Here is a 27,750-nt window from a genome sequence, read left to right on the forward strand (position 1 = left end):
ATACATCATCTTCATTTCCACAATTTCAGCAAAGAGACTGTATCTTTACAAACTACTACTTCCCATCATCTCAAAGTACGATGATTCCTTTTATTTAAATCAATAGTACAAATCTAGGCTGTGACGTCCTATTAGTTTTGCAAACCTTTTTTTTTTAATTAGTCAGTAAATGAACATAATAATTGAGTACAAGCACAACTGTTGCATATTCTTTTCATACTGAAAAGTAATCATAGAAAAAAAAGCTTTCTGTCTACTAAAATGTGGAAGAAAAAAGCTACATGAAACCAATCTGTACTCTAAGAGACAGGATTGGTTGACCTCACATCCTTTTTTCGTCACATAATTTTGATGGTGGACTGAACATATTTATATACCAGATGAAGACTCAGATTTGCATAATGAAAATGCATATAGAAAACAGAAAAAGAAATGTAAGGACAGTAAGATTTCCATTCAAGTTAACTAAGGTGCGGTTCTACAAAATTTCTTAATTAAGGTCTTGACAATAAAATAGCTTATGTGTTATTTGGTATGAAAATTTCTTCTCTTTGGAAAGTTTATGACCTATGCATTGAGAATTACAACCATCTGATGGATCAGAATAACAGTGTTCTCTGTCTAGGTAGGTGCCTGGAAAAAAACACAGAACCTATACTTGGGTGATTAACTTCTTAGGAACATCACTGAACTAATACTAAATAAGCACGATTTTTGTGAAAACATAGTCTTTTACTTTTTGGAGAGTCAGTCACATAAACATTTTGAACACTGTGGGCAACAGAGCCTATAAGGGAAAATGGGTGCGTAAACTAAAATACTCTGGGGTATTTTTTTGTGAAGAAAAGACTTTATTAGCAGCTGTAAGCAGCACAAGGGATTGCCACCAACCATACTGAAAACCTTATATGACCTATGTCCTAAGTGAATAGCACATGAATTATCAGAGAGTTTCTTTCTCTCAAAATACATGTTAAGCACAATTTTACTGTTTCAACAGTTCTTAGTAAGAGTACTTGATGATTTAATGAAGACCTAAATGTTAATTAAATAAGAAAAGAGGAGTTGGTATATAGTTGCTTATTTCCACCATTTGTTTCCTGCATTAAAGAAAAGCATGTCTATACATTTTACAGTTCACAAAGAAGAATGACTGAGAAAATATATTATGCCAATAATTAAACTGTAGAAAAACTAATATTTATGGGAAATCTGCAAACATTTTCATAGCTAAAAATGAAACAAAAAGCACTCCAAATTACCATGATGATGAGTTTCTGGTTTACTTTGTAGAGTGTTTCTGGGTATGCAGCTTAATGTTTTAAAAACTTTACATTAAGAAGAGTTCATAGCTGCTTGCATAACTTCACTTGAAGAAATCAGAAACTCCACAGCCCAATTTACCTCTCACGTGCAGGAGAAACAGAAGAAATTCTAAACAAGTCAATGGTGTTACTGCAATGCAATATCTATGCAAGCAGAAGAAACTCAAATGTTTTCTCATTTCAGTCATTTAAAACTTGCACAGACAAAATACTTATGTATTGATCAGGATATCAATGTACAACAAATTATTCTAGACAGGAAATAAACAGCAACTTAAAGGCATTTTAAATCAATTCCAAAACTTAGAAATTACACTAAGTGAGCCAATCGATCTCAGTTATTTGCATATTTAACTGCTTGTATAATCAGAAGAGTACAAACAAACTCCCCATAATCTAACTCTCACAAAAGTGAAGCTGAGAACTGCAGTGACATGATTTCAGCTTTCTCCCATGCATCTTACAAGAAGATGGATCACAATAACGAGAACCTGATTTAAGTACTCCATAATCACCCAAAAGCATGTTAAATCTTTGCTTTCACAGAACTGCTACAATGCATGAGAAAACACACATAGAGTTTTCTGGGGTGAGGCTATAAACTATTCTCATGAATTTCCCAAAGGAAATTCAGTGTTTTCAACAGCTGAGTAAATTGTTTTTCAAATTGTACAACTCATCCTGCTATTGTGCTTCAGTATTACAGGTAAATACTCCCATTCCAATAGCCTGTGTTCTTTCTTTGTCCCCTGATGGAGATCATAGGGATAGGAAATGCTATATGGGAGTTTTTGTTTGTTTTGCCTGTTGTTATTTTTAATGGGGGGAGGCACTAATTTCTGCTGTAGTAGGAATGCTTTAAGATTCAGAACAAGAGCCTGTACACAAGCCTGTCTTGAAGCTGACAACTGTGCACAACAAAAAACCTAAATGTATCTTTAAAATATTTAGGAGGGCCATGAACAAATGTAATTACAAATAAAGAAAGATAATTTTTTGTCCAAAAGAATAAACATAGTTTTCCCCAAATAGCAGGACAGAGATAATATATCTGCCTTGCACTTAGACCCAGACAAGAAGGATGAACTGAGTATAAGGACCTGGAAGGGGTGAAGCAACAACAACAACAACAATAAAAGAAAACTGAGCTGGAGGTCAAAATTAGATTTAAAAAGCTTTCCAGTGCAGGAGAGGGCAGAGAGAGTTCATGTATGGATAAACTCTTTACATGCAGAAGTGTTGCTATTTGTGTGCAAACACTGAAGAGATTTTCTACCTGAAATGAAGGGCAGCTTGCATTCAGTTAATATTAATTTTCTTGTATTCCTCCATTCTGCACAACCTTTAAGTTAGGTCAGCCTTCTTCTATGCAGGCTGAAAAATGTCACAGCTATTCTGATATCAACTCTCAGAGTGAGTCCTTTATTGCCTGTCAGTGGGGAAAGTCTACCCAAATTACAGTAACCAAGGAAGTGCACTCTCATCCTTTTGAGATCAGAGAGTAGTGTCCTCTTTTCCCTAACGGTGTTCCACTATCTCCTCTCCCAGTGGAGCTAATCCATGATAAGCCTCCCACCCCTGTATCTGTCTGAAGTCAAACTATGAGAAGCATGCCATCTGGAATTAAAGTTCACATCAGTCATGTCTATCTTCTCATTAGGAAGCTGGCTTCAGGAATCAAGGACAACAAGAAATGTTTCTATAAGTATGTCAACAGCAAAAGAAAGACCAGGGAGAGCCTCCATCCCCTGCTAGACGCAGGAGGAAACATAGTAACTAGAGACAAGGAAAAGGCTGAGGTGCTTAATGCCTTCTTTGCCTCAGTCTTTAATAACTAGACTAGTTGTACTGAGGGAATCCAGCCTCCTCAGCCAGAAGACAGAGACTGGGAGAACAACCGCACCACAATCCAGGAGGAGATAGTCAGTGACCTACTGCATCACATAGACACACACAAGTCTATGGGACTGGATGGGATACACCGGAGGGTGCTGAAGGAGCTGGCTGGGGTGCTCGCCAAGCTGCTTTCCATCATTTACCAGCAGTCCTGGCTGACCGGGGAGGTCCTGACAGATTGGAAATTGGCCAATGTGATGCCCATCTATAAGAAGGGTCGGAAGGATGATCCAGGAAATTACAGACCTGTCAGCTTGACTTCAGTGCCCGGGAAGCTGATGGAACAGCTCATCCTGAGTACCATCATACAACACATGCGGGACAACCAGATGATCAGGCCCAGTCAGCATGGGTTTATGAAAGGCAGGTCCTGCTTGACAAACCTGATCTCCTTCTATGACAGGGCGACCTAATTATTAGATAAGGGAAAGGCTGCGGATGTTGTCTACCTTGACTTTAATAAGGCATTTGACACCATTTCCCACAGCATTCTCCTGACAAAACTGGCTGCTCGTGGCTTGGATGGGCACACGCTTTGCTGGGTAAAAAACTGGCTGGATGGCCGGGCCCAGAGAGTTGTGGTGAACGAAGTTAAATCCAGTTGGCGGCCAGTCACGAGTGGTGTCCCCCAGGGCTCGGTTTTGGGGCCACTCCTGTTTAACATCTTTATTGATGATCTAGACGAGGGGATCGAGCGCACCCTCAGTAAGTTTGCAGTTGACACCAAGTTGGGTGGGAGTGTTGATCTGCTCGAGGGTAGGGAGGGTCTGCAGAGAGATCTGGACAGGCTGGAGCGATGGGCTCAGGCCAACTGTAGGAGTTTCAATGAGGTCAAATACCGGGTGCTGCACTTCAGCCACAACAACCCCCAGCAGCGCTACAGGCTTGGGGAGGAGTGGCTGGAGAGCTGCCAGTCAGAGAGGGACCTGGGGGTGTTGATTGACAGCCGGCTGAACAGGAGCCAGCAGTGTGCCCAGGTGGCCAAGAAGGCCAATGGCATCCTGGCTTCTATCAGAAATAGCGTGGCCAGCAGGGACAGGGAAGTGATCAGTGCCCTGTACTCGGCACTGGTGAGGCCGCACCTCGATGACTGTGTTCAGTTTTGGGCCCCTCACTACAGAAAGGACATTGAATTACTCGAGCGTGTCCAGAGAAGGGCAACGAAGCTGGTGAAGGGTCTGGAGCACATGTCATATGAGGAGCGGCTGAGGGAACTGGGGTTGTTTAGTTTGGAGAAGAGGAGGCTGAGGGGAGACCTCATCGCCCTCTACAACTACCTGAAAGGAGGTTGCCGAGAGCTGGGGATGAGTCTCTTTAACCAAGTAGCAAGCGATAGGACAAGAGGGAATGGCCTGAAGTTGCACCAGGGAAGGTTTAGACTGGATATTAGGAAGCATTTCTTTACAGAACAGGTTGTTAGGCGTTGGAATGGGCAGCCCAGGGAGGTGGTGGAGTCCCCATCCCTGGAGGTGTTTAAGAGTCAGTTGACATAGCGCTTAAGGATATGGTGTAGTTGAGAACGGTCAGTGTTAGGTTAATGATTGGACGAGGTGATCTTCAAGGTCTTTTCCAACCTAGATGATTCTGTGATTCTGTGAAGCCACTGTACCCATTTTAGTCCCTAAAGTCCTGCATGCCCTACAACGATTGGTTCAGTCTTTAGGAAGCAACAGAGCAGGAAAAGAGGAAGAACTGGATCCTGGGAAGTTTTGTTATTCCTCCCACCTTCACCACAAAAAAAGAAAGGAAGTATTTTCAGGAGGGCAAGAGTGCTGCTGGGCTGGAAGGAATCCACAGCCATTCATATCATTGAGGCAGAAAGTTTGGCACACTTGAGAGGAAGCCTTAAACAATGCAAGGCTTACCAGCAGCTCGTGCTGGTAGTGGGAAGCTGTGCAGCCCTGACACAGGTCAGGAGAAGCTGGAAGCAGCTTGGAGGGCAGGCAGGCAATCAGCAGAAGCTCCACCTGCCCCATGTTTCTATTTTCTGTAAAGGCAGACAGAAGTAATGGAAGGCAACTGAGAGATGAATCTCATGCACGCTAACTATCTAAAAATACAGCTCTGTAGTCATTCTGTGGCATCAATACATAAAGATAAAAGATTGCCATCTGTTCATTACTTTGAAGAAACAAGTAAACAGACAGAAGAACATTTTAAAACAAGGATTCTCAACTGGAAAGTGTGATGGTTTACTGGCAATAATACATGGTGTAAAAAATCATATATGTACTGTTTCTCTAGAGGACTATGTCAGCTTTATCTGTACTATGCTCCAGAAACCAAGAGTATGAGAGCAAGACACTCCAGTTGGGTTTGGATAACAGGGACTAGGCAGACCTGCTCAAAAGAGTTGCGGGAGCAATAGATTCATCACTGGCGAGGGATCTGCAGTGTCCCTGGAGCAGTCTGAGGATGACATTGGATCCAGAGAGGCATGAAACAGTGCCAGATTTTTGTCAACTGGGGATGAGCTGCAGACAATTTAAGAATCACTGTTAACCCATCCATTGCTGCCATCAGCAGCAGAACTAACACAGCAGGAGCTCTTAGAAGTTTTATGAAAATTCTCCATTGCAATAACAGGACATGCCCTTAACAGAGCTGGCAAAATGCCCTAAAGCCATCTCCCTCACAATTACTCCTAGACTGGTAAAGGTACATGAAAGCATTACTGAATGTTCAGGAGAAAGTCAAATAGAGAAATGTGGCATGGAAACACCTAAGGAAAAAATATATAGTAAATCAGATCTTGGTTCCATATGTTTCAAGACAAAATCCAGCATCGACTCTATTTTTTAAATATGTACGTTCTACTGGAAGTATATTCATTTTTAGAAGTCTTGCCATGAATAAAATCCATATATTATGAACACTTTCCATAAGGAAGCACTGAAAGCATGTTATCTATAAGGTGGCTATAAAAATACAGTCAATTATCTGGAAATCACCAGCATTCTTCTTTCAATTGTTAGACAGCTTGAGGTAGAGCTTATTGCAAGCCTGTAGGGTTTGACATGAAATCTGTGTTCCAGCACTGGGGAAAAAAATAAAAGAGGCACTTGTAGAAACTGCTTTTTAATATGATATTGTGTTAACTGATTACATAAACCCTTCAAGTCAAGAAATGATTTAGTCCCCCACATCATGATTAAACCATCTAGTGGAAATTGTATTTATTTTGCTTATAGGTACATTTCTCCTTTCCCCCTCATTCTATGTGTGCGTCTTTATGTATGTTGTTACAGTAAGACATTTAATCAAGCTCTTTTGAAGTGGTAGAGTGGAAACAGCTGTTTCTAACAATGTGCCGATGACATGGGGCTTAAAGCTGTCATGAGCTCCAGATTGCAAGCAGCACTAATATGTGGTTGGGATGGTAGTGACTTGCAGGTCATGGCACCTCCTTGAGGAATGCTTCTAAGCCAATCAGCTCAAGGTGGTAGCTCAAGGTCTTAAGGCTCTGGTGAGCTCTCTTTCATTTAATACTCTTGAGGTCACACTTCAAAGTGCCCTTTCTTCTCAAGAGCCACTGGCCATATGTGGGGGTTCTAGAGCAGCTTTTTAAAGATTGGCTGCTTCAAGTTCAGGCTTAAAAAATTAGGAACGCAATTCTGTTACACAAATGATGTCTTAAAAGTTGAATGAAAACTAAAGCTTAAGTCAATATCTCACATTCTTGTAAAGAATGACAACTTACAGAGAGTTTCTGGATGACTGGTTTTTCCACAACAAAGTGAGCTTAAAGCTCACATTTTAGAGTGCCTAACAACTTGCTGAAATGATTTCCTGGTTTGTGAATATTACAGGATGTAGGACACCTAGAAACTATCCCTGAATACAGACTTTCCTCAGCAATACTCCCACTCAGAATAATTACTGCATAAATGTCTTGCTGTCCAAGAAACCAACACTTTCATTTCTTCATGCAACTGAATTTGTTAAAATTAGACTAATGTGATTAACATACATCCAAGCCAACATTGCTAGAACAAACACATATGTGCTTCTCACTTAGAAGGCTCTAAAATTATTTTGTTCTGATCATGGTAAACACACAACGTGGGAATGCATTTTTTGGAAAGTATTCAAAAACATCCAGGGGCTAGGGAAGCTAATCTCTCTAGGTTACCTACAGAGTTGAAGGAGGAAAAGAGAGTCCTGTAATAACTGATTCCTAGCAAATAAAAGTAGATTCCTTCTCCAAACTGCTTCCTGGATTCATCTCTCCTTAGCTCTCCAGGGGAAAGTCAACTCTGTGAAGCCCATTTGAAAATAAATAATCATAATCTTGAAAATGCTTACTTCCTCAGTGAAGTTTAAGACAAATGATTCCCATCTCCACAGCAGCACTATATTCTACAGAAAATACTGCTCTTCTAAAATTTTACTAGAAATTACTTTCATAGAGGATAAATATGCACCTACTGCAAATAAGGCCAATCATGAACACTATTAAGAGAACAGGTCTAAATCTGGAATAATAATACTAGCTAGATTTGTTTTTTCTTTGCACCCAAGCTGCATTTCAGCTGGTGCAGCTATTGTACCAAAGTGCTTTAATTCTTTTAACACTTTGCAGAATGAAGTTGTATCTAAAAGTGAAGATGATGTTCAAGAAGTGGATATATATTTAGATTAGATATAAGGAAGAAATTCTTTACTGTGAGGGTGGTGGGACACTGGAATAGGTTGCCCAGAGAAGTTGTGGATGCCCCCTCCCTGGCAGTGTTCAAGGCCAGGTTGGACGGGGCTTTGAGCAACCTGGTCTAGTGGAAGGTGTCCCTGTCCATGGCAGGGGGGTTGGAACTAGATGGTCTTTAAGGTCCCTGCCAACCCAAACCATTCTATGATTCTATGAACACACTCATGCTGTAGTCAGTTGTTCTTTTACCAGGTATAATTATTTTGCAAATACTTTACTCATTGTAATAAAGCTTTTGACAGAGAAAATAAATAACATTTTCAGTATTTTTCAGTCCTCTCAGAATTAGTTCAATGATGAATGAATCACCCCCAATACTACAAAAACAAAATATTTCTACGTTTGCTTTCTTAAAAGCAAGGGCTTGCATGTTTCAGAGAAGTTCTATTTCTCATGTAACTGAATACTACTTTTCTGGGGATGTTTTTAGCCTCCTTTTTCACAACTTTTATAAAAATGGATTAGTTGAATGAGAAAGTGACTCAGACATGCAGGTATGTTGGTTACTCACTGTTGCACTCCAGTCTTGAGACACTGAAATAGAAGAAGGCTTGTTTAGGAGACAAAAGCAAGAGTGGAGTCTGCTGTCTGGAATAAACACTGAAATAGCCAACTGAGTAGCCCTGAAAGCCGTAACTCAGATGGCCATTTAAACTGGACTTGGGCATAGAAAAGCTCAGCAGGGCAGCTTCTGGATCCAAAGAGTTTATACACTGGGGAGCAGGTGAGGAAGTATGGTGTATGAAGTATTGCTTCCAAAAGCAAAAAGAACAGTTGAAAAATCAAAGAAAGGGATGCAAAAGCAAAACAAAGTGAGAATGCCAAGAACAAAATTGTATCATGAAGGCTCAATGAGCATTCAAATTCACTAATCATCAGTAAAAGATTGAGTTTGTAGTATTACTAACATCTCTTATTGCTGCTAAGGATGGTATTTGATAGTAGTGATATTAGAGGTATTACACAATATGTAACATTTGTAAAGAAATGGATGTAAGAGAGTGGAAATCTGAGTTTTGTTTCAGGCTGCACTAACTGAAAATCTTTCAGGAGCTAGGCATGGATCTAATTCTACAGAATAACTGATAATTTAGGTGTCTTGGTACAGTGAATAGAAAGGAGTTGGTAACAGAGAAATGGATCTTCAGCTTGGGATATGGAGGAGTGACTGGGGAACCACAGGGGGAAAAAAATGCTGAAAAAAAAAAGTAGAGAAAGCCAGTTTATGTGGCAAACTGATCCAAAATTCACTAACATCAACAGGTACAGTCTCAAGCACGAGAAAGGTGAAGGTTCTTATTAAACAGATGCTTTTAGCACTTAATTGTTCTAGGAACAAGGCTGATACACTGCACAGAATGAGATTTCAGTGCTGCCACAGTATTCTCACTGAGATGGAATTTGGGAACAGACCTCTTGGCAACTAGTATTAAACAGGTGCACACAAATATACATACAGATACATATATATGCCATATATATGGAACTATGTGTATGCTTGCATCTGTACATTACACCACATTCATACATCTAGCATTTTGAATTTTCTGCAAAGGAATGTTGCCAGACCATTAGTGATGCATTAGAAAAAAAATCCTTCAGCGCTATATTTTGCTTCAAGGTATTTCTTTAACATCTTGACTCAGACAATTTTGCTGATCCTTTATATTCATAAAGCAATGAGAGGATACACAGGCTATATCCAAAATAACAAATTAAACTGTGGGCAAGGAACATTTCAGGCCACTAGAAATACGTTCTCTACATTTTCAAGCTGTGAGATTGGTTTCTATACAGCTCTGGACTGGGACCCTGCAGTCTCAGACAGTACCTGGGCACACTCTGAGAAGGCAGTTGGATCAACACTAGAGAATAGTCCTGGGCAAATTTAATCTACCAGTACAGATGTAGCTATTAAGTACACAGAATTTCACTAATTTGCATTCCATACTCATCGAGATATTGGGAGCTTCTGTCTTACAATGTCTGCATTTTATTTCTTACTACTTAGAAAATCTCCTCAAGTGGCTTCTTTTCCTCACATTCTGAAACTACTACAGTAAATCTGAGAGTTAATAAGAAGAAAAAAGGTATGTATGAGAAAGCTGACAAATTTTCCTTTGATTTGCATTCTCAAGAGATTGCCCTTGTATAGTCATCTTCTAACATTTGATGCTGGCAATGAAAACAGATACATCTTTCCCACTCTGCATCATTAAAATATTTATAAAAACTCATGAACCATATGCATACTATGCTTAGCCAGAAAGTTAAACTTTATCATCTTGAAAATAAAAGTGAAATTATCTCTTAAAGAAAGCTGAACAGCAGTACCTACTAGTTTTTAATCTTAAAAGGCAAGATTAATTTTTGTTCTGCTTAAGTACATAGTAATTCTATACCAAGATACAACTATTTCTAAACAGAGAACAACTATTTTAATGTGGAATAATAAGCTAAGAATTATGAACAAGTTTGATGATCTGAAAAACTGTTACATACTTTCTATAAAAAAGAAAATACTGAAGAACCCTCAGAGTTGACAGAAGGAAATTAAATCCTTATCAGAAAAGCAGGAATGGGGGAGGGAGGGAGGAAAGGAGGAAGCTGTATTCCTACCTCCAAAACACACATATCTTACACTATCAGTAAAATATTACACTTCTATGCAAGATGATCATCTTACCACTCACTTTAATTTAATGTTAAAACCATGTTTTGCTCTCTGTATGAGGAATTCCCAGGGCCAACAAAGCTCCAGAAATAGCTGCATGACCTTCTATGAATTTTTTCTTAGACAGAAGGATATGTCTACACTAAAAAGTGCAATAAAAATCAAAACATTTTAGTGCTAAGGTAACCATGGCCAAGCAATATATGGGTTTTAATTTGGACTGGGCTATTGCCCCATTAACTGCTAGAGTATACTGGATGTATCTTTGGTTTAGTTTCCTACCAAAGGAATCCCATTCGTACAATACAAGACTACTTTGTGAACTGAACCAGAATGCAGTAAGTGGAGATGTCTGTGAGATGTGCTTCAAAAGCACACAATTGCTCTGAACTACACTGCTTAAGAAGATACACGCAGAAACATTGTGCTTTGTGCTTTCTCCTTCTGTTTATTTCCACAGTAATGTGGTGATAATGGCGTGTGCTTGAGAGTCAAGCTGGGCAAGTGTTGTTCAGTAGCACTGATTCAATAAATATGTCATAAGAAAGTTGCTATAATAAACTATTCTGATGATCTTATCCTACAAAAAAGATACTTAGGTCTTACCATGTAAATCTTGTCAGCAATACCTAGAAATACCTAACTTTTATAGTACCACTGCCATGAGCTAGAAGCCCTGCTACTTCCAAAGCTCTCTGAGAAACGTCATGCTTATAATCATATTCATATATGGTTATATAAGAATAAATACATTTCTGAGTTTCTGAGAAATGTTTTGAGAGTACAATGAACCACAGAAAAGAGAAGAGGAACTGTACCAACTTTGAGGGCACTGAGGGAATTATTTCAACATTAAGGTATCCACTCAGAAAAAAAACAAAGTCTTGCATCTGGAAGCATAAAGAATCAAAAAGTCTAAAATGTTATCTCAGAAAGTACAAATTAAAGAAATAGATTTTAGAGGATTTTTTTTAAGAGATGGTGTGAAAAGTGTGTAATTTCATATGAATAAGTTATTTTGGGTTTTTTGATAATATTTTGTTAGCTTGTTTTGAGTTGCAGCTGGTGTTATTTTGATTCTTAGACCTGAACACTCATTTTAAGCCTGTTTTTTGGTGGTTCTGTGTGTTGTGTTTTTTTTTATTTGGGTTTTTTCTTTTTTTTCTTGACTGAAAATGCTAGCATGTATCCTCAAATTTAGCACTATAGATTCTTGTGACAGAAATGTGTTTTAGATTTGGTTTATTACATAGACAAAGTATTAAGTATTTAAAATAAATTCTGCCCCATTTATATTCATGATTTTTTTTTCCCAAAATGTGAAGGTAACTGAAAAGAAATATAACATTGAGTAAAAAATGGTTAAAAACGTATTTTATCCCTTTAGTTCCTGATGCAATAAAATTTGAAATGAGCATTTCTTTTTAAAAAGGGACTGTCACATAGTCCTACATATTTCTGTTTCAAGGAATAAGCCTTTCTTTGCCAAAGTACAACAACCTCAGAGGTAAATACCTCTGAGGTAAAATCATCTTTAAGTTTGTTGAACAACAATGATTGCCAAACACTCATGACAGCAAAAAAGGCGTAAGTCTATTATTTAAAATGCCTTAAACAGTGGATCACAGAATAGCCTTTCATTCTCTTTTACTAGTGAAAATAGCTGGATTTAGGAGAGCTTTCCAAACCTCAAGGTTCCAAATATAATATAGGCCAAGAGATCAAATGCTCCGTCAAGAAGTTTCTCCTCAACGAAAAGGGTTCAGCACTGCAGCACATTCATCAACTTAAGTAACGGATATCATTAAGAAGGTACTTACATTAGGTCTTAAGCCTGCTGCCATTTCATAATACTTCTCAGCCTCTTCATTGAGACTGGCTTGTCTATCAGGACAGAAAAAACAATATAATTACACCTCATTTTCCCTGGGTTAAAAAAGAAACCATACCTAAAAAAGCATAGCTAAAACCAAAATACTGCAAGTACTCCACACTGTTTAAGGATATTACCCAAAAAGTGCACAAAATATGTCAAACTAAAAGATTTTTTTATAGTTCAGAAGATCCATTATCAGAAATCTATTTTGTGTACCTTATTTTCTTTTTATTTCTGAAATATGAGTACACACTAGAGAGAAATGCAAAAGGCCAAACACTCATCTGAGTCAAAACCCGAGACATACCAGTCTTTACCAGAGGAAAAATCTGGCTTGTTGTTTGTAATTAGACATACTTTCACAGTAAATTACGAAGCTATAGATTATACAATAATGCAGTTCTCTTTGTGCCTCCCCAAGAACAACATCATTCCAGAAAAGAAAATAAATCAGAGAATACAATGATTTCTCAAAAATAGGTTTCAATGATTCAAGGAATTAATTTAGAAAAGAGAGTTCTGACTTCAACATTTACTCAACATCAGTCTGAGATCTTAGATCTCATAGCCCAGGGGAATAAGATGAGTTTCTGGGTACCTGAAGCACTATCAGCTCAAGTCTTTTTCTTTTTCTTACTAATATAGATGACATCTACATTCTCCTAGCAGTTTGTATTTTATTTCTTCTCCTGAGTTTTCAGCTTAATGCCTTCAAATGAAAATGCAGTATGTTGCCATTGAAATCCAAACACATTTTTGTCTCAACAGGCCCTCTTTAACTCTTCTCCTTTTTCTCCACCTTCTTAATTTTCCTCCAATTATTCATTTTGGCTACTGGACCAATGAATATCAGTTCATCGCATACATATCATGAGGAAGATGTTAAGAACAACCAAGCAGGACTCTCAGGCAGGCTACGTATCTTCTGCTAAAGTTATTTGGGTTTTTTTCTATGAAGAATTAGGTTCCTTCATAGAAGAGTTAGGACAGGAAATCTTCAGCATATTTGTGTTTGTTATGTGATGCATTTCTGTGATACAAAATGGAAGAATAAAAAACAAGAATAACACTGAATAGGGTGGGTGGGGTTTTTTTTTTTTTCTTTTTCTTCTCCTTCCGAGACCAGTTCAAAGAGTATCAATCAACCGAGCACTTGTATCTGGAGATTTTACCTTGCTCATTACATGAGCTTTTACATGCTTTGTTTTTCAGTGATCAACCTGTGTTCTAATTTTCCACCTAAATTTTAAAGATCAGTTACATAATACATGACAGGCAATGAATCCCAATCAACACATTTTGACAGTTATTGCTCTTGGGAGGAGAAAGGGAGGAAGGATAATCCTTTTCAAGTTTCTCACATAATTCACATGCAAGCTGAAACAACTTCCTGACTAACAATTTGCCAAGTAGAACCTGGTTTATACCTGTTAACTGTTTTAAATTACTTTGCACAAGTACCATCAACTCAGTGGTTGTAGTGGTTAAAAACGATTTAATGTCTAAAAATATTCATTTAACATGCTTCTGAATCACTCCTGCTGGGAATTAGTAGCACTTGCAATAACTGGAAAAAAAAATAATCTCATACTTCCGAAATTCAGGATTTACTACAAGGCACATAAAATAAAACCTATCACAGAGCTTTTTTTACCTGTTTGAACAGAACTGTCAGGAAGAAAAGCATTTCTGAACATGGTGAAATTCTGTACCATAAACAAGGTGCCTTACTCAGAAGGCAGATACAAAAAGTGTTGTTGGCATGTGAACATGGAGCAAATTAAAATCTTGTCTCCTTTTAGCCAAGTGGAAATACATGGCTTGCTTGCCTCCCACATGTACATCTTGAAACATGGATCATTAATTCCTAAGTTGAAATCAGTTTGAATTTATAGTTCTCCATTAAAACTGTTTATAGAAATGAACGAACACCACACTAATGTGGTCAGGAAAATGCCAGTTCTATTTCTGGGGCATTCAGCAACATTTCCTTAGTTAAGATACAGCAGAATTCTGGTTCCCATTTTCTCTGGAAATCTAAACTAGAAATTCATTACATTAAGCCCTGGAATGGCTTTCCCTTGAGAAAAATTAAAGGCACAGAGGTAGGAAATTGCAGTAACCCTATGCCACTGAGTGGTAAGGGGCCCTGGATCAATGTCAAACAATGGAAGGACACTACTAAAGAAAACATAATTCACATTAGAGTAAAACATTAGATAAGATGTTGATAATAAAACAGAAAGGAAGGAAAGGAAGCAAAGACAAGTCTGGAAGACAGAGTCCTTTCGATAGTTACAAGCTATATTTCAACCTCTGTCCTATATCTTTTCATGACGACTGACCTTGAAAAGACATCTGATTTCCCACATTAACACCTAGCATTCAATCTTATTTTAAGGGACAGAAATGTCTCATCTTTTTATTCTCTCATATCTCTTAACCTGAGCCTCCAGACCTACACATCACTCTTAGGTTTTCCTGACACCCAGTTATATTCAGCTCGCACTCGTTTTGAATCTCTATGTTGATCGCTGGAAAAAATATTGCAAAAACAAACAAAAGAGACAAACACCACTAATGCTGACTTGTTTAGATACATAAATATCAATAGGAAAGGGTAACTTTTAACCTGCCTATTGATTGCATAAGGTTCAGACTGTTGATTTTTTTTTTAAGTGAAATCATGGATGTCGATCCAGCTATAAAGACGTTTTCTTCAAAAGAGATTCCTATTTTAAAATACTGAATGTTTATACTTGGCATACTTAATGGACCTTTTTGTGTCACAACAAAATCATAATCACATTCCATACATATAACCCTTCATCCACATTTTTTGTTTAGAGAATTGAAATAGACTATATGCTTAGCCCTACACACATACCTATAGATATATATTTAAGCACATGGACAGTAATTAAGGAATTAATAAAATCTGTTTAGACAGTAACATAGGGTGAACCTTTGCCTATAAGACTGTGCCAGCAAGTGTGTGTTCAAACAGTCAGTGTACTTCGGAGAGCCAAAATACTCTCACAGAAATTCACTGAAAAACGAAGACCATGTTATGTTGTATTGCTCTAATTTAGACTTCTGTTTTCAAATAGCCAATAAACATGCTATAACTTCATGTAATGTGTTTCCTACTTACAGAAGCATAAACCCCCCAATTTTTCCTACAAAATGTGCTTTTAAGCAAAGCTCTTCTTCAAAGCTCTTATTTGGAGACATCATGAAGCTCTTTTCCTGCTTCTAATTAGTATGGTGGTGTCACCACATTGCCATTCCTTATTCTAAAAGTAATTGTCCCGAAACCTATGTCATGGCAGCTCACCTCAGCATACAACTACAAAGTGAAACTTAGCACTGTTAATACATGACTCAGTCATTGAAGCTACAGCCACCATATGGCATTACAAATACATGCTTCACTACATGCCATTAAACTGTATCTAGCTTTGCTGAAAGACTTCAAACTGCTAGTAAGCAAGAGCATAGCAAATACTACAAAAGTAAAACACATGACCAGTTACTGTTTCAAGAAGAACCACCCAAACAGCTACATGACCCTTGAATGAAGCTGTCTGGAAAACAAATTTGTTAAGAAAACAAATTTTACAGGCAAGTACTACGCAAGTTAAAAGTTACCAGACTGTTGGAAAGAAATTAATTTAATGCACCTGAAATCTCACCCCTATTACAGGTGACTTGATTCATTTGGCATTGCATTATCAGGATCCTACAGAAGCCATTTAGGCAAAAAATTAATAACTATGTTTGTGAAATTAGGAACAGGGAGGTCTCTCAATAATACAAACAGAACTCAGTTTTTTTTTCTTGACTTCAGCTTCAGATTTAGTCACAAAGGGTGGAAGTAAATAGTGTTGGAATACCTGACAGAAGGAGCAGATGTCTTTCTTGTGACTACTAAACTGAGAACAGGCTATCTATAAACACAGCTACTGCCTTTGGACATAGTTAATGGTTCTGTTGAAAATTTAAGGGGAAAGAAATTAACCTGCAGCATTCCAGTTCAAAATTTTCAAAACTTGTTAATTTTTATTTAGGTTGCATTTTAAACAATTTTCTCAGAGAGTTAAGGGATTTAAAAAAGGAAAGTATTCTAGCACTAGAGTAGAAAAATAAATTGAACTTAAATGTTGTGATTGCTTTCCACCCAAAGCAGCTGTTATCCAAATTTGAAAATTTTCCCACAATTCTGAACAAATGTCTACATGTTTCTGAATCTTGTGGCACTCCTTTGGCTAATGGTGGAAACAGGAGTATGACAGGAGGGCAAGATAATTCCTTTCTAATTCAACAGTAGATCACTGGGTAGAATGTTTTGGTCTGAAAAAAATATTAGAATTTACAAAAAAATATAAGTTGCTGTTATTACCTCCTAGTCATTTTGGACACTTTGCATGATCCACACTAATACTGATTTCTGTCTCAGTCCACAACACATCTTTAAAATTTATCCCTTCTCTCTCACAACAGTGAATTCACTTCCATGCCCTGTGAACTTTTATAATGCATTTTCTACCTCACAGCTGTGCAGTCCATTCAAAATTCTTATCATCAGTCAGTTTTTATACATCTCTGCGGTACCTAAAGAGTAGTTGGTCACCTACACGAAACTATTATGTTTAATAATTTCAGCCTTTCATTTATGACTGTAGCATCCACAGTTTCTAGATGTGTCACTCTATGACAGTCTGAGTACTCCCTTTTTTCCTTCCTCCTTTGTATCTTGGTATCTGCTTTCCTCTTTGAATCACCTCACCTCTCCATCATTCTAAATACCCTGAAAATCATTTTCTTCTGAAGTCCCACAGACCCACAATGGATTTGTAGCTGTTCTGTCCTAATGTATGAATATACATGCCCCTTGTCCAACAGCTATTGTGTCAGTAATATATTGAATAAATTGTTACGTAAAACAGTGAACAATGGCAGACAACAGAATCATAACCTTTTAGCAAAAAATCAGTCAGATCGCAAGACATGCCGTTTTAAATAAATACTTGGCAGCACTGAATTTAACTTTGCCACCCTGAATCTTGCTAAATCCTCCAGACCACTTTAGACTCCCAGAGCATATTAGGAAGACACAAAGAAATATGGCTATTTAAGTAAAAAATTAGACCAACTCAGTATCCCAAAGGAGCACAGTGGATTCTAGCTAAACTAAGCCACCAGGCCTTTTTTGTTGTTTTTAAGGGTTTTGGTTTGGTGGGTTTTCTTTTTTTTTTTAAAGGTTTTGGCTTTTTGCTTACCGCTAAAATAGAGAATGCAGTTTAGAATCACTTAGCTCAATTCTGGTCAAAATCTCCCAAAAAATGTCTGCTCCCAACCAATCAAGTAGGGTAACCATGGCTGATGTACAGTACAGCAGCCTAGCTCTTACTCTGAGAGTTAAAAAATATTCATATCCTGATGTAAAGACATATGCCTTCAAGACCTGGGATGATTCACTCAGTGCTCACAGAGAAAGTAAGAAATTTATTAAACCTATTCCCAAAATAGTATTGATCTACACCACCACATTTTAAAATACCCACAATCACACAATTAAACCATCTTCCACAACACACTCACTGAAATCAGGAGTCTGACACACTCTGCACGTTCTGGATTCAACTTTCATGCCTGACTTTCTATGCTTCTGTCTGTGAATTTGTTTCATTAATCTAAATGTTTCAAATTACTGAATTCTACCTTGAGAGATATTGTTCAGAAAATAATCAGAGGGAAGGGAAGGACCCTTAAAATAGCTCATACACCTGTGGCAGGTCAAACTATCGTTTACCAGTGAACCATCTGTCTTGGTTTCCTTTCTAATCTACAAACATCAAGAGTTATTTCTCAAAAAGAATGTTTTGGGGCTTATTTCAAAATCCTGGTATAGAAACCTTCATTCTGAAACACAGGCCACTTGGCTGAAGCTGATTTTACCTTTTCTTTAATACTATTTTCTCCTCCTTTCATTTCGTATAATAAATGTTAAAAGTATAAACAGCCAAGTGAGATATCTTCATCAGAGAAATGATCTCAATAACTGTTTTATGCTAATGAAGTATATTTTTTATTTCCTTTTTCATGCACTTTCTAGGCATAGGTATAATCTAAATGAAATCAAGTATTCTCTTAGCTGTTAAGCAGACAACAGACAATAATTAGATAGTTATCCTAGAAATAAGCATGGAGGATACCTATTACAGTAATGTGAGTTTAATGATAATGTTCAGGCAGAAGCTTAATATTACTGAATATCCAGGTCTGACAGCTTTAAAAGGAAAAAAGTCTAAAATTTTATTCTATTTCAGATAGGAGAACAGAATTAAACATAAGACTACATTTTAAATCACAGATTATGATAATATCACCAAGTGTTCCCATGAGTCTCAAAGTCATCATTAGCCTGGGAATATTTAGATTTCTAATTATCATAGTGCTCCCTACTGATATTAACATAAAATGTGATATTTTCAATATTTTCTAGTTACATCCATATCAGAAATACGGTCTATTGTTTTCAGTTGCTATGTGTCCTACATTTTTAAAAACCAGGTGAAAGGAAATCCTGCAGAAGGTTCTTCACAAAAGAAACTCTTGGTCTTGTATGCAAGTAAAAAGGATTATCTGCTTGTGAACGACGGAATTTTTAAAGGTAAGAAACTATGAGATAATGCATAGCAAATTAGAAATAGAAAGTGCTAAATCCTGCAACAGTTTCATTCCAATTCTTTTTATCTTATTAGCAATACTGAATTATTCAAAAGAGCTGTCTGGGCTTTAAAAAGAACTCTGTGTAAGCAAAGGTTGTAAAGACTTTTTTTCCTCCAAAAGAAGGGAAGAAAATCAAGTAAGGCAGATGTAAAAGCACTAACCTGAGCATATGGGCTGCATTGAAAACAACATCAAATTCTGTATTATCAAGTTCAGCTGCTTTTTTTGCCATCTCAGCTGCTTCTATCAGGCGGGATTCTTCTAGGAGGAACTGACCTGCAATGGAGTGCATGAACGTGACCCCACAGAAAACAGCTGATGGATAATACTCAATATTTAGTTATTTGTTGATGTGTTCTGTATTTCAATATATAGTAAATATATTAAAAATGCAATAAATATGACAGGTAATAACTAACTGCAATATTTGCAGAACATACTTATGAATAGCGAGAATGATACAGTAAAACTCAGCCTACAAAAAACAATACTCCCAAACCCTGAGAAGCCTGCCACTTAACAACTTGCCCTTCTGCCTATACACTGATCTTCACTTCCTCAAAACTATGTGAAATAAATTAGCATCTGCAAATGAAATATATTCCAATTTTAAAAGCGTATCTCAGAGTGACATTAAAATATTTATATATATATACACATGCAAAGGTATTTCTTCAGCTTTTGAATTATAAATGATATTTTGCTTTAAAGGGATTATATCTGTGTATACCTTGACGAACTGGTATTTTATCATGTATTTCAGTAACTCTACGAAAATCACAACAGGTAGTGTTTTACACATTTCCTACCTGATACTTACCTTTCATGTAAAAAAATAGAAGATGGCTAAAATCAAGTGACTGAGTTTTTGCACGTCATTGTTATAATCATTAAACCAAGTTAAAACTGAAAAGAATGAATAATTTAGCATTAAACAAACTAAAGTACAGTATTTTCAAAACAAAACACATAACAACAAGTAGAACTTTATAAAAATGAGTTTCCCTTTGAAGAAGAGGAAAAAAAAATATTTTGGAAGGCACTCAAGCTACCTTATTTCTGCTCCTTTTAATGATTTTTTCACACCTAATTTATAAAATGTGTTATTTTTGGATTGAGGACTTTTCAAAGGGCTTCAGCTGTCTAGACTCTGTGTCTACCTAACTTTATATCTGGAAAAGCTATCTTGAAGTATAGTGATTACACATTCCGGCATCCCATTCTTCCTTTTTTATCTTACTTTGTAAAGTAAGATCACTCAACCAAAAGTCCATCAAGCCATCACTGTCCACAAGCCTCTTCAGGAGCAATATGCCATGAGCAAATGATTTTCTCTCATGGCGAGGGATTCACTTTTTTTCTTACCTCATTTCTTCATATGTTCCCTGTTACTTACATACTTACTATATGCTCATGCAGAAAATCCACTTAACCAGAGCTAGCAAGGTCTGTAGGGGCACAGTGAATACAGTGATGTTTTGGTACAATGAACACATTTGCAGAAGGAATTATCTCAATACAAAAAGTGATGAAAGACAGTTTTCCTAGCTTTTTGCTTTCTCTGTAGATGCATTTTAATTTGGCAAGAGATTGAAGATTATTTACTCAGTCACCTATATCTTACTTATTCAGATCTGCAAAAATCTTGTAAAAACATTCAGGTGTCATCCTGCATTCGTGGCATAAGGTTTGCTTGCTTTAGTTACATCCACACTCTAATATGTGCCATCCCTTCATGCATTACGATGCTTTGTGTTCATTGTGTCCAGAAGCGGATGATTTCCAAAAAAACTGTCCCATACAGAACAATAAGTAAATAAATAAATAAAGATAAAAACATTAAAAGAAAACACAGTTTGAGAACAGTTTGGATCACAAGAAATTAATTTGTCTTCAGAATTAAAAACCATTGCTTGAGCCATTAATGAAAGTCTCTTATGAAGGGGAAAAAATAAAAGTTGACAAAAGCTACACATTTGCTCTTTTTTTTCTTTTGGGTACCACATCAGGGTATGCCTTTTATATAGCAGGACAAACTCAGATATGAATCTGAAAATTCTCAGACAAGTAAATCTACCAAATACAACAGGCAGTCCATATGTCTTGATTTGGGCTAATTCCTATTTTCTTTAAAGAGAAATCTTTGGAACAAGCTTGACCAACTAGTATTTCAGTTCTCTTCCAACAGATGAACTAAAACAGTACCCCTAATCTAAAGCAAACCAGCCTTAAACTGTTAACATTAAGGTTCTTTTGCTAATGAGAGCACTGGATTAGCAGAATGAGACACTAGTAACTCAATGTACTATTGATACATCCATCCAGGGGGAAGAAAGAGGACATAACCTTTTAGATTTCACAGTGAACATTCAAGACACAGGGAACATTCAAGATTGTTCTCAAAACAATTATATCCTTAATTTAGGAAAAATATTTTGTAGTTTAGGATTTTAAAATAATGTCAACTAGTCATTAAGCTAATTAATTACATGAGAAAAAAACTCCTATCATTGTCTTCAATAACAATTACTCAAGCGGTTTTAGAGACAGATCTTTAGAAACATACTTATAGTTTTCTGTATGAATTATTTAACACTGAAGCTCAACAGAGATGTTATCCTATGTATATTTATAACTACCCTAATGTAATAAAATAGAACTGATACATCCTAGTTCATGTGACATAATCAACAAATTACTTGATTTTAGATTAATTTTATTAAATGGTAAAATGGCATTTCATCCATGTAATTTCTAAAAAGATAACATTATTGGAAAACATCTGAAACCAATGCTAACAGTTTACTGGTGCTCTTAAGCAACACACTAGGTTAATTCTTAGCTCTTTAAGAGGTCCATAAGATCAACATATACTGAAGATATTATGAAATTCGTACATGCTTTAGATTTCTACAAGAAGTCTAATTTAGAACTGGACAACATTATAGATATAGATATAGATATAGATATAGATATAAAAGCCAGTGTACTGCTAAATGCTTTAGTTGAAAGGCTGTTTTTTATTACTTGTTTTTCTAGGACTTTGTCTACGTGGACACATCAAAAATGTTAGCAACAACTCTAATGTTTTAAATTGTTAAAGCCAGAATTCACTCTCCTTTTACTGCTAGGTCTCTAAAAACCATCTGTATAATAGGATTATTATTTTATATTACATATTAAAGGATTACCTTTATTACAGGATTACCTAAATTAAGTAAAAACAATTGCAAGTACTGCGTGACACCAGACAAGTGCAAGTAAAACTTTCAGTTCTTCAGAAAAGAAAATTCTAGGACCGTGCATTACCATAAACAAAACTCTCCCCTGTACTGGAGGCAGTAATAACAGCAGCAATAGCTCACGCTGAGTGGGTAGGTAGTAGATGATACGTAGCACCCTTCTGAAGCTGACTGTAGCATCCTTTACACCCAAACCGTTACAGAATACTGACTGCAAACAGGAGAGGGGGACACCCTGTAACTGCCTTACTTATTGCGTGAGTAGAGGTGATTTAATCAGAGGCTGCTGATTAAGCATTTCCTTAATTAGATGGACTATAAATATAATTGACTGCTTCCTTCTCAATCTAGCGCAAAAGTCGATAACTAGCATATAGGTGTGTGGTGGGTTGTCCCCCACCAGTATCCAAGCACTCACATGGCTGCTCACTCACCCCCAACACCAGCAGGGTGAGGGGGGAAAACAGGAAGAACAAAAGCAAGAAAACTTGTGTGTTGAAATAAAAACAGTTTAATAGATGAAGGAAAGAAGAAGAAAAAACCCAAAACAGTGAAGTGAAGGGAATAGCTCACCACTTCTCACATGTAACTGATGCCCAGCCAGTCTCCAAACAAAGGCCACCTCAGAAGCCAAACCCCTCCTTCTTCTTCTACCCCAGTTTTTATTGCTGAACATGACGTTATACAGTCTGGCATATCCATCTATCCAGCTCAGAATGGCTGTCCAAACTGTGTTTCCTCCCAATCACCTGCCCATCCCCAGCCTACTCTCTGAGGGGGAAGAATGAGAAAAAGAGAAAGCCTTGACACCGTTCAGGCATTGTTCAGCAACAGCCCAAACATTGGTGTGTTATCAAAGCTGTTTTAGCCACAAATCCAAAACACACAGCATCATCCAGGCTGCCATGAAGAAAGTTAACTCTATCCCAGCTAGACCCAGTACAAGGTGGAAACTTTCAGTTGAGAATTGGTTTGCCAAGTTCTCTTGAAAGGCAGACTAGCTTTAGTCACACATCTAAAGTTAATTTAAAGCATCGTAAGTAGAAACATCCCATTTTGAAAACATTAGCTGCCATTCCTTTTAATATTATATACTAAATTCATACAAGAACAAACTGGATTGGCAGTTTATTGCTGCACTTTCTTCATTAAAAAGCAGACTTCTGAACTTCTCCTGTGAAAGCCATAAAGATGTGTTTTCCCAAGAGAAGAGCACTAGCAGGGCAGAATATTGGCAAGGTGTTGAAGGCGGATCAGAAGGTATGATCCACAAGCCCCTGCATCCAGGAACCACTTGTGTGGGTCTAAATTTACATGCAGGATTTTCTCCTCTGACAGGTAACTGGCAAACTGCATGATTTATAAGACACTGCCCAATATCACATACAGACCTTTCTTATTACAGGTGTCATGACTCTGACTCTTTGCCAACAATATAAATTATGGTGGCCTGATTGTTTTTTTGGAATCAGACCCAGCTTTTGAGAAAACAGTTTTCTAGAAGCTCTGAATCCCAGATTTTCCTTCTTCAAGGAAATCATATTTTTCATTATTATTCTTCTAAAATGGGAGTGGGAATACCACAGTCCAGGTTCAGGATGTTCAACAACAATGTTCTTTGCTTGGAACCACGTTACTCTTTTTAACAGAATTTTCCACCTTTCTTGCTGGACAGCACAGAGCTGAGTGTAAATGTGTAGCCAAGAGTTTTTAACGACCTCTGACAGCAGAGAACTTATTCAATACTTCACTATCTTCCTAGTCATTTCTCCCTAAACTATCTAAACATCAGAAATATCATAAAAGCTGATGCATTCTGTACCTACAACCTTGTTCAAACTTACTTTTTCTTGGAAATCGTCAACAGTGGTTTTGAGGCTATATTTGACCAAAAAATTTTGAGGCAATATATGAATTCTACTAACAAGTGAGATAAAAGTATATAGTATATACATATACTATATACATAACTTAAACAACAAAAAATTTCCATTTCCTAGGAGTTGAAAAAAACCAACTTCTTTTCATCTTCTGACAAAATTTTTAACAAACATTCATCTACAGAGATGAATGCATACAGCTCTCTGTCCTCTATAATTCTCTCTCTCCAAAATGATCATGAACATTTGTACAGCATTTTGTTAAGACATGTGCCAACAGCAGTTTAAAAGTCATACATCTGAATTGGTAGTTCTGCTGTTTTATTGCAATATGACAAGGTAATAATTGGTTGGGATATGCCTGTGTGTAACCAACTTTTATGTTCAGAGCACAAAGGCATTAGTGCCTTCCTCTAGAATGGGCTCGACTATTCCCTACAGGCACTATGAGCTTTTATTTTACTAGATAAAAGTGCAAGTTGCACCAACCTTTCTTTAATTGAAATGTGCTCTCTCTTTTGCTTGCAGGCAAACATTCAAAGGTACTTTGTACCAGAACAGAGTAGGTTTCTTAAACAGCTCATCTTGCTACTGCTGCTTTTGAAAAGAACCATTTTGAATGTTCTCAGAATGCTGTTGGTTCTGCACTTACTCAAACTTCAATGACTTACACCTGTGTCCTGATATCTTTAGTAATCCAAGCAAAACTGAGTAAACTACCTTCTGAGTAAGGAAAAAACTTCTAATCCCACAGTTAGCATTTGCTTCTTTTAATATACATTTGTCACCAAGACTTCTGCATCTTATCCTCTTCAAAAGAGCTTTCTCCTTCCATGGCAGCAACCTAAACATCTATATTAACATGAAAAGTGGCTATATCAAGACCATAGACTCAACTGTCAGGTTTATAATAAACAAACTTCACTAGGAATTCTTTCAGCACATTCAACATCGAGGATCTTAAGCCGAATATTTGTTGGTGCTTTCAAAGCATTTCAAGTTTCAACAGAAACCAGAACAGGGATTGGGTTTTGGCTGACCCAATACACTGCGCCTTGTCTTTGAAGCACACAGCAAGGCTACAAGATCATGTCTTGAGAACTGAACTACATTCTCACTGGCATGAGCAGAACTACCACTAAAACCACCATCAACTACAACTCTTCTGTGACAATGCAGAGCAAAAGAGCAGATGCAATCATTTCTGAATGGAAAATTTCAATAGCATTCTGTGGAGAAAATGAGAGTGGAGACCTTTTCTCGGAGTTGATATCCAAAGCTTTTCAGGTGATGAATCAATGCTGCAAGATGCCAAGTCAACAGACATGACCTAACATAACTGTTTCCTTTAGGAGTTTCAAAACAGATTCATTGGCTGTGATGAGCAGTTCCCAGAGCAAGGGAATGTTTGCTTCAAGATCCTGCTTTCCAGGCCTGTTTAGACAATTTCTTGCTGAATGTGTGGGATGTGACAGGGGAAGCAAAGAGAACTTATATCAGGATCACCTAGATGGTAGCAGCATTCCAGTTTGTTTTGCTGCTCCTTATATCCCATACCCTCTTTATCTAAAGCTGTCCTCTGGCTTTCTTGCTGGAAGGGCTTTGGGGGAGTTTATCCCCTCAGTTCATTCCCATGGCGAAGATTATTCCACACAAATTAAAATATACAGAAAGACTATGCAAGCCAGTGGATGCTGCAACATCAATATATGCACTGGCTTGGAAAAATCTTTTTTATTAGCCTTTTTCTTTGTCTGAAAAATTTATCAGTTGCAGTTGTGCTAAATATACCATTGGATGTTATCCAGAGCATGACCAGAAATAAGAGGAAAAAATTAAATTGCAAGCCTTTGGGACCTGATGACTGAACTTGTGACCACATCTGGATCACTGGAAGCTCTCACTAAAAACAAAAGATTAATGGTGAAAACATATAATACAGAAGACCTCTTGTTTTAGAAATACTAAGGAAGATTCTGGACCCTATGTCATTCCCCAGACAGCTGGTGACGTATAAGGTTTGGAAAAATGAAATTTGGATGGGAAAGAACTATCCAGTTGCACTTTTGTAGCAGCTCCATGCTGTCTCTTCAAAAATCCTCATAATAAGATGGCACTCATAGGTCAAAACATATGATCATTAACAAAGAAGTCTCTGGGGTTGTTGGTGCCACAGGCTTTTTCAGTTCCTTCACAAACCCCAAATTATGGCAACATGAAAGCAGCATAAAGCCACAGTTCTAGCCCTGTCTCTGATCTGCAATTTCTATACCACATCTCTCAAGCAGTCTAGTATATTGTGCTGAGGAAGCAGAGTCAACCATATTATTTAGGATGTCAGAATCATTAGATTTAAGGATAAACTGAAGGGAAAGCAAGAAACATGGAAATTCCACAGTGTTTAGGGTCAGTGACTTAGCTCATTTGGAAATACTCCACTGCATTCCACTTAAGTGATTGGTTCTAAAGGGAGTTTGGAATAAATAGTTATTACAGGGGTTTGTAATAATCTTCTTTTAATGTTGTATGATAGCAACAGACTAGAGAACAACAAAAAGGACTTGACAATTATGTACATGTGCCTTTGTACATTCATCATTCACAGCTGCCAAGAAAACTGCAAACAAATTGGCATATTCTTCTGAATAGCTCAGTTTCTGGTATATTCTTGTTCAGTTTCAGTTTGGAAGAAGTACTGTCTGTGCTAGCTGATGATTTTCTTACATCAAAGTTACCGGCGAGAGTTCTGGGAGCAGAAAGGTCGGAAGCTTAATGAAGTCCTTCTGTGAGTCAGTTACATCTCTGTTCCTGTTTTGGGTCTAGGAATCCCGTCTTCCTGGAATTACATTAACTGATATTGGAGGAGGAGGTATAAGCCATAGTCTAAAGCCAGGATCTTAATTTGATAGCACCGTATGCTCAAGACAGAAAGACCCTTCCTCCAAAGACCACGTATGTTCTATGAACATATGTTATTTGAGTATCATAAACTTGTTTTATAGTTTCCCTACAAAATCATTATATATTTAATGTTAGGATTTCCTAAAGATTTAAAATGGTAAAAAACCTTTCATTTGCTGAAAGGTTCATAAATGCATATTGAGAAGGCTGGCAAATTGACTTAGTGATGGACATACTACATCTGGTTGGCTTTGACTCCATCTCATCAAGGGATTTAGTTTCTCAATACGTAATCATCACGTGGCATCTGGTGTTCCCACTGGAGTAGATCCATGCACTCTGGTTTATTTATCATTCAGTATATACTGAATTTAGCTAACCTGTCAGACAGAAATGGACAATTCATTCACTGAAATTATGGATTGTGAAGTAAGTTTTATTAATTTTATTGACAAAGATAAAAACTGACCTTCCTATGGATTAGGGTGACATTTCTTCTGTTGGCATAAAACTCTC

At 37.2% G+C, this 27,750-nt stretch overlaps 1 protein-coding gene across 3 annotated transcripts in view; it reads right to left on the minus strand.

Annotated features, from left to right (window-relative positions):
* The window catches only part of TMTC2 (transmembrane O-mannosyltransferase targeting cadherins 2), a 275,962-nt gene that overhangs the window by 14,051 nt on the left and 234,161 nt on the right, over positions 1-27,750 (minus strand). For 2 of the 3 annotated variants that reach the window (XM_074827115.1, XM_074827118.1), the window contains 2 exons: positions 19,373-19,487; positions 12,421-12,484 (listed from right to left, as the gene is read on the minus strand). In XM_074827115.1, the coding sequence (XP_074683216.1) occupies positions 12,421-12,484; positions 19,373-19,487 (179 nt within the window). Of the gene's footprint in view, positions 1-8,437; positions 8,461-12,420; positions 12,485-19,372; positions 19,488-27,750 lie in introns of all 3 variants that reach the window. The other variant, XM_074827116.1, reaches the window with a different exon arrangement.

Source organism: Strix aluco, chromosome 5, assembly GCF_031877795.1.
Source record: "Strix aluco isolate bStrAlu1 chromosome 5, bStrAlu1.hap1, whole genome shotgun sequence".
In the NCBI taxonomy this organism is placed as follows: domain Eukaryota; kingdom Metazoa; phylum Chordata; class Aves; order Strigiformes; family Strigidae; genus Strix; species Strix aluco.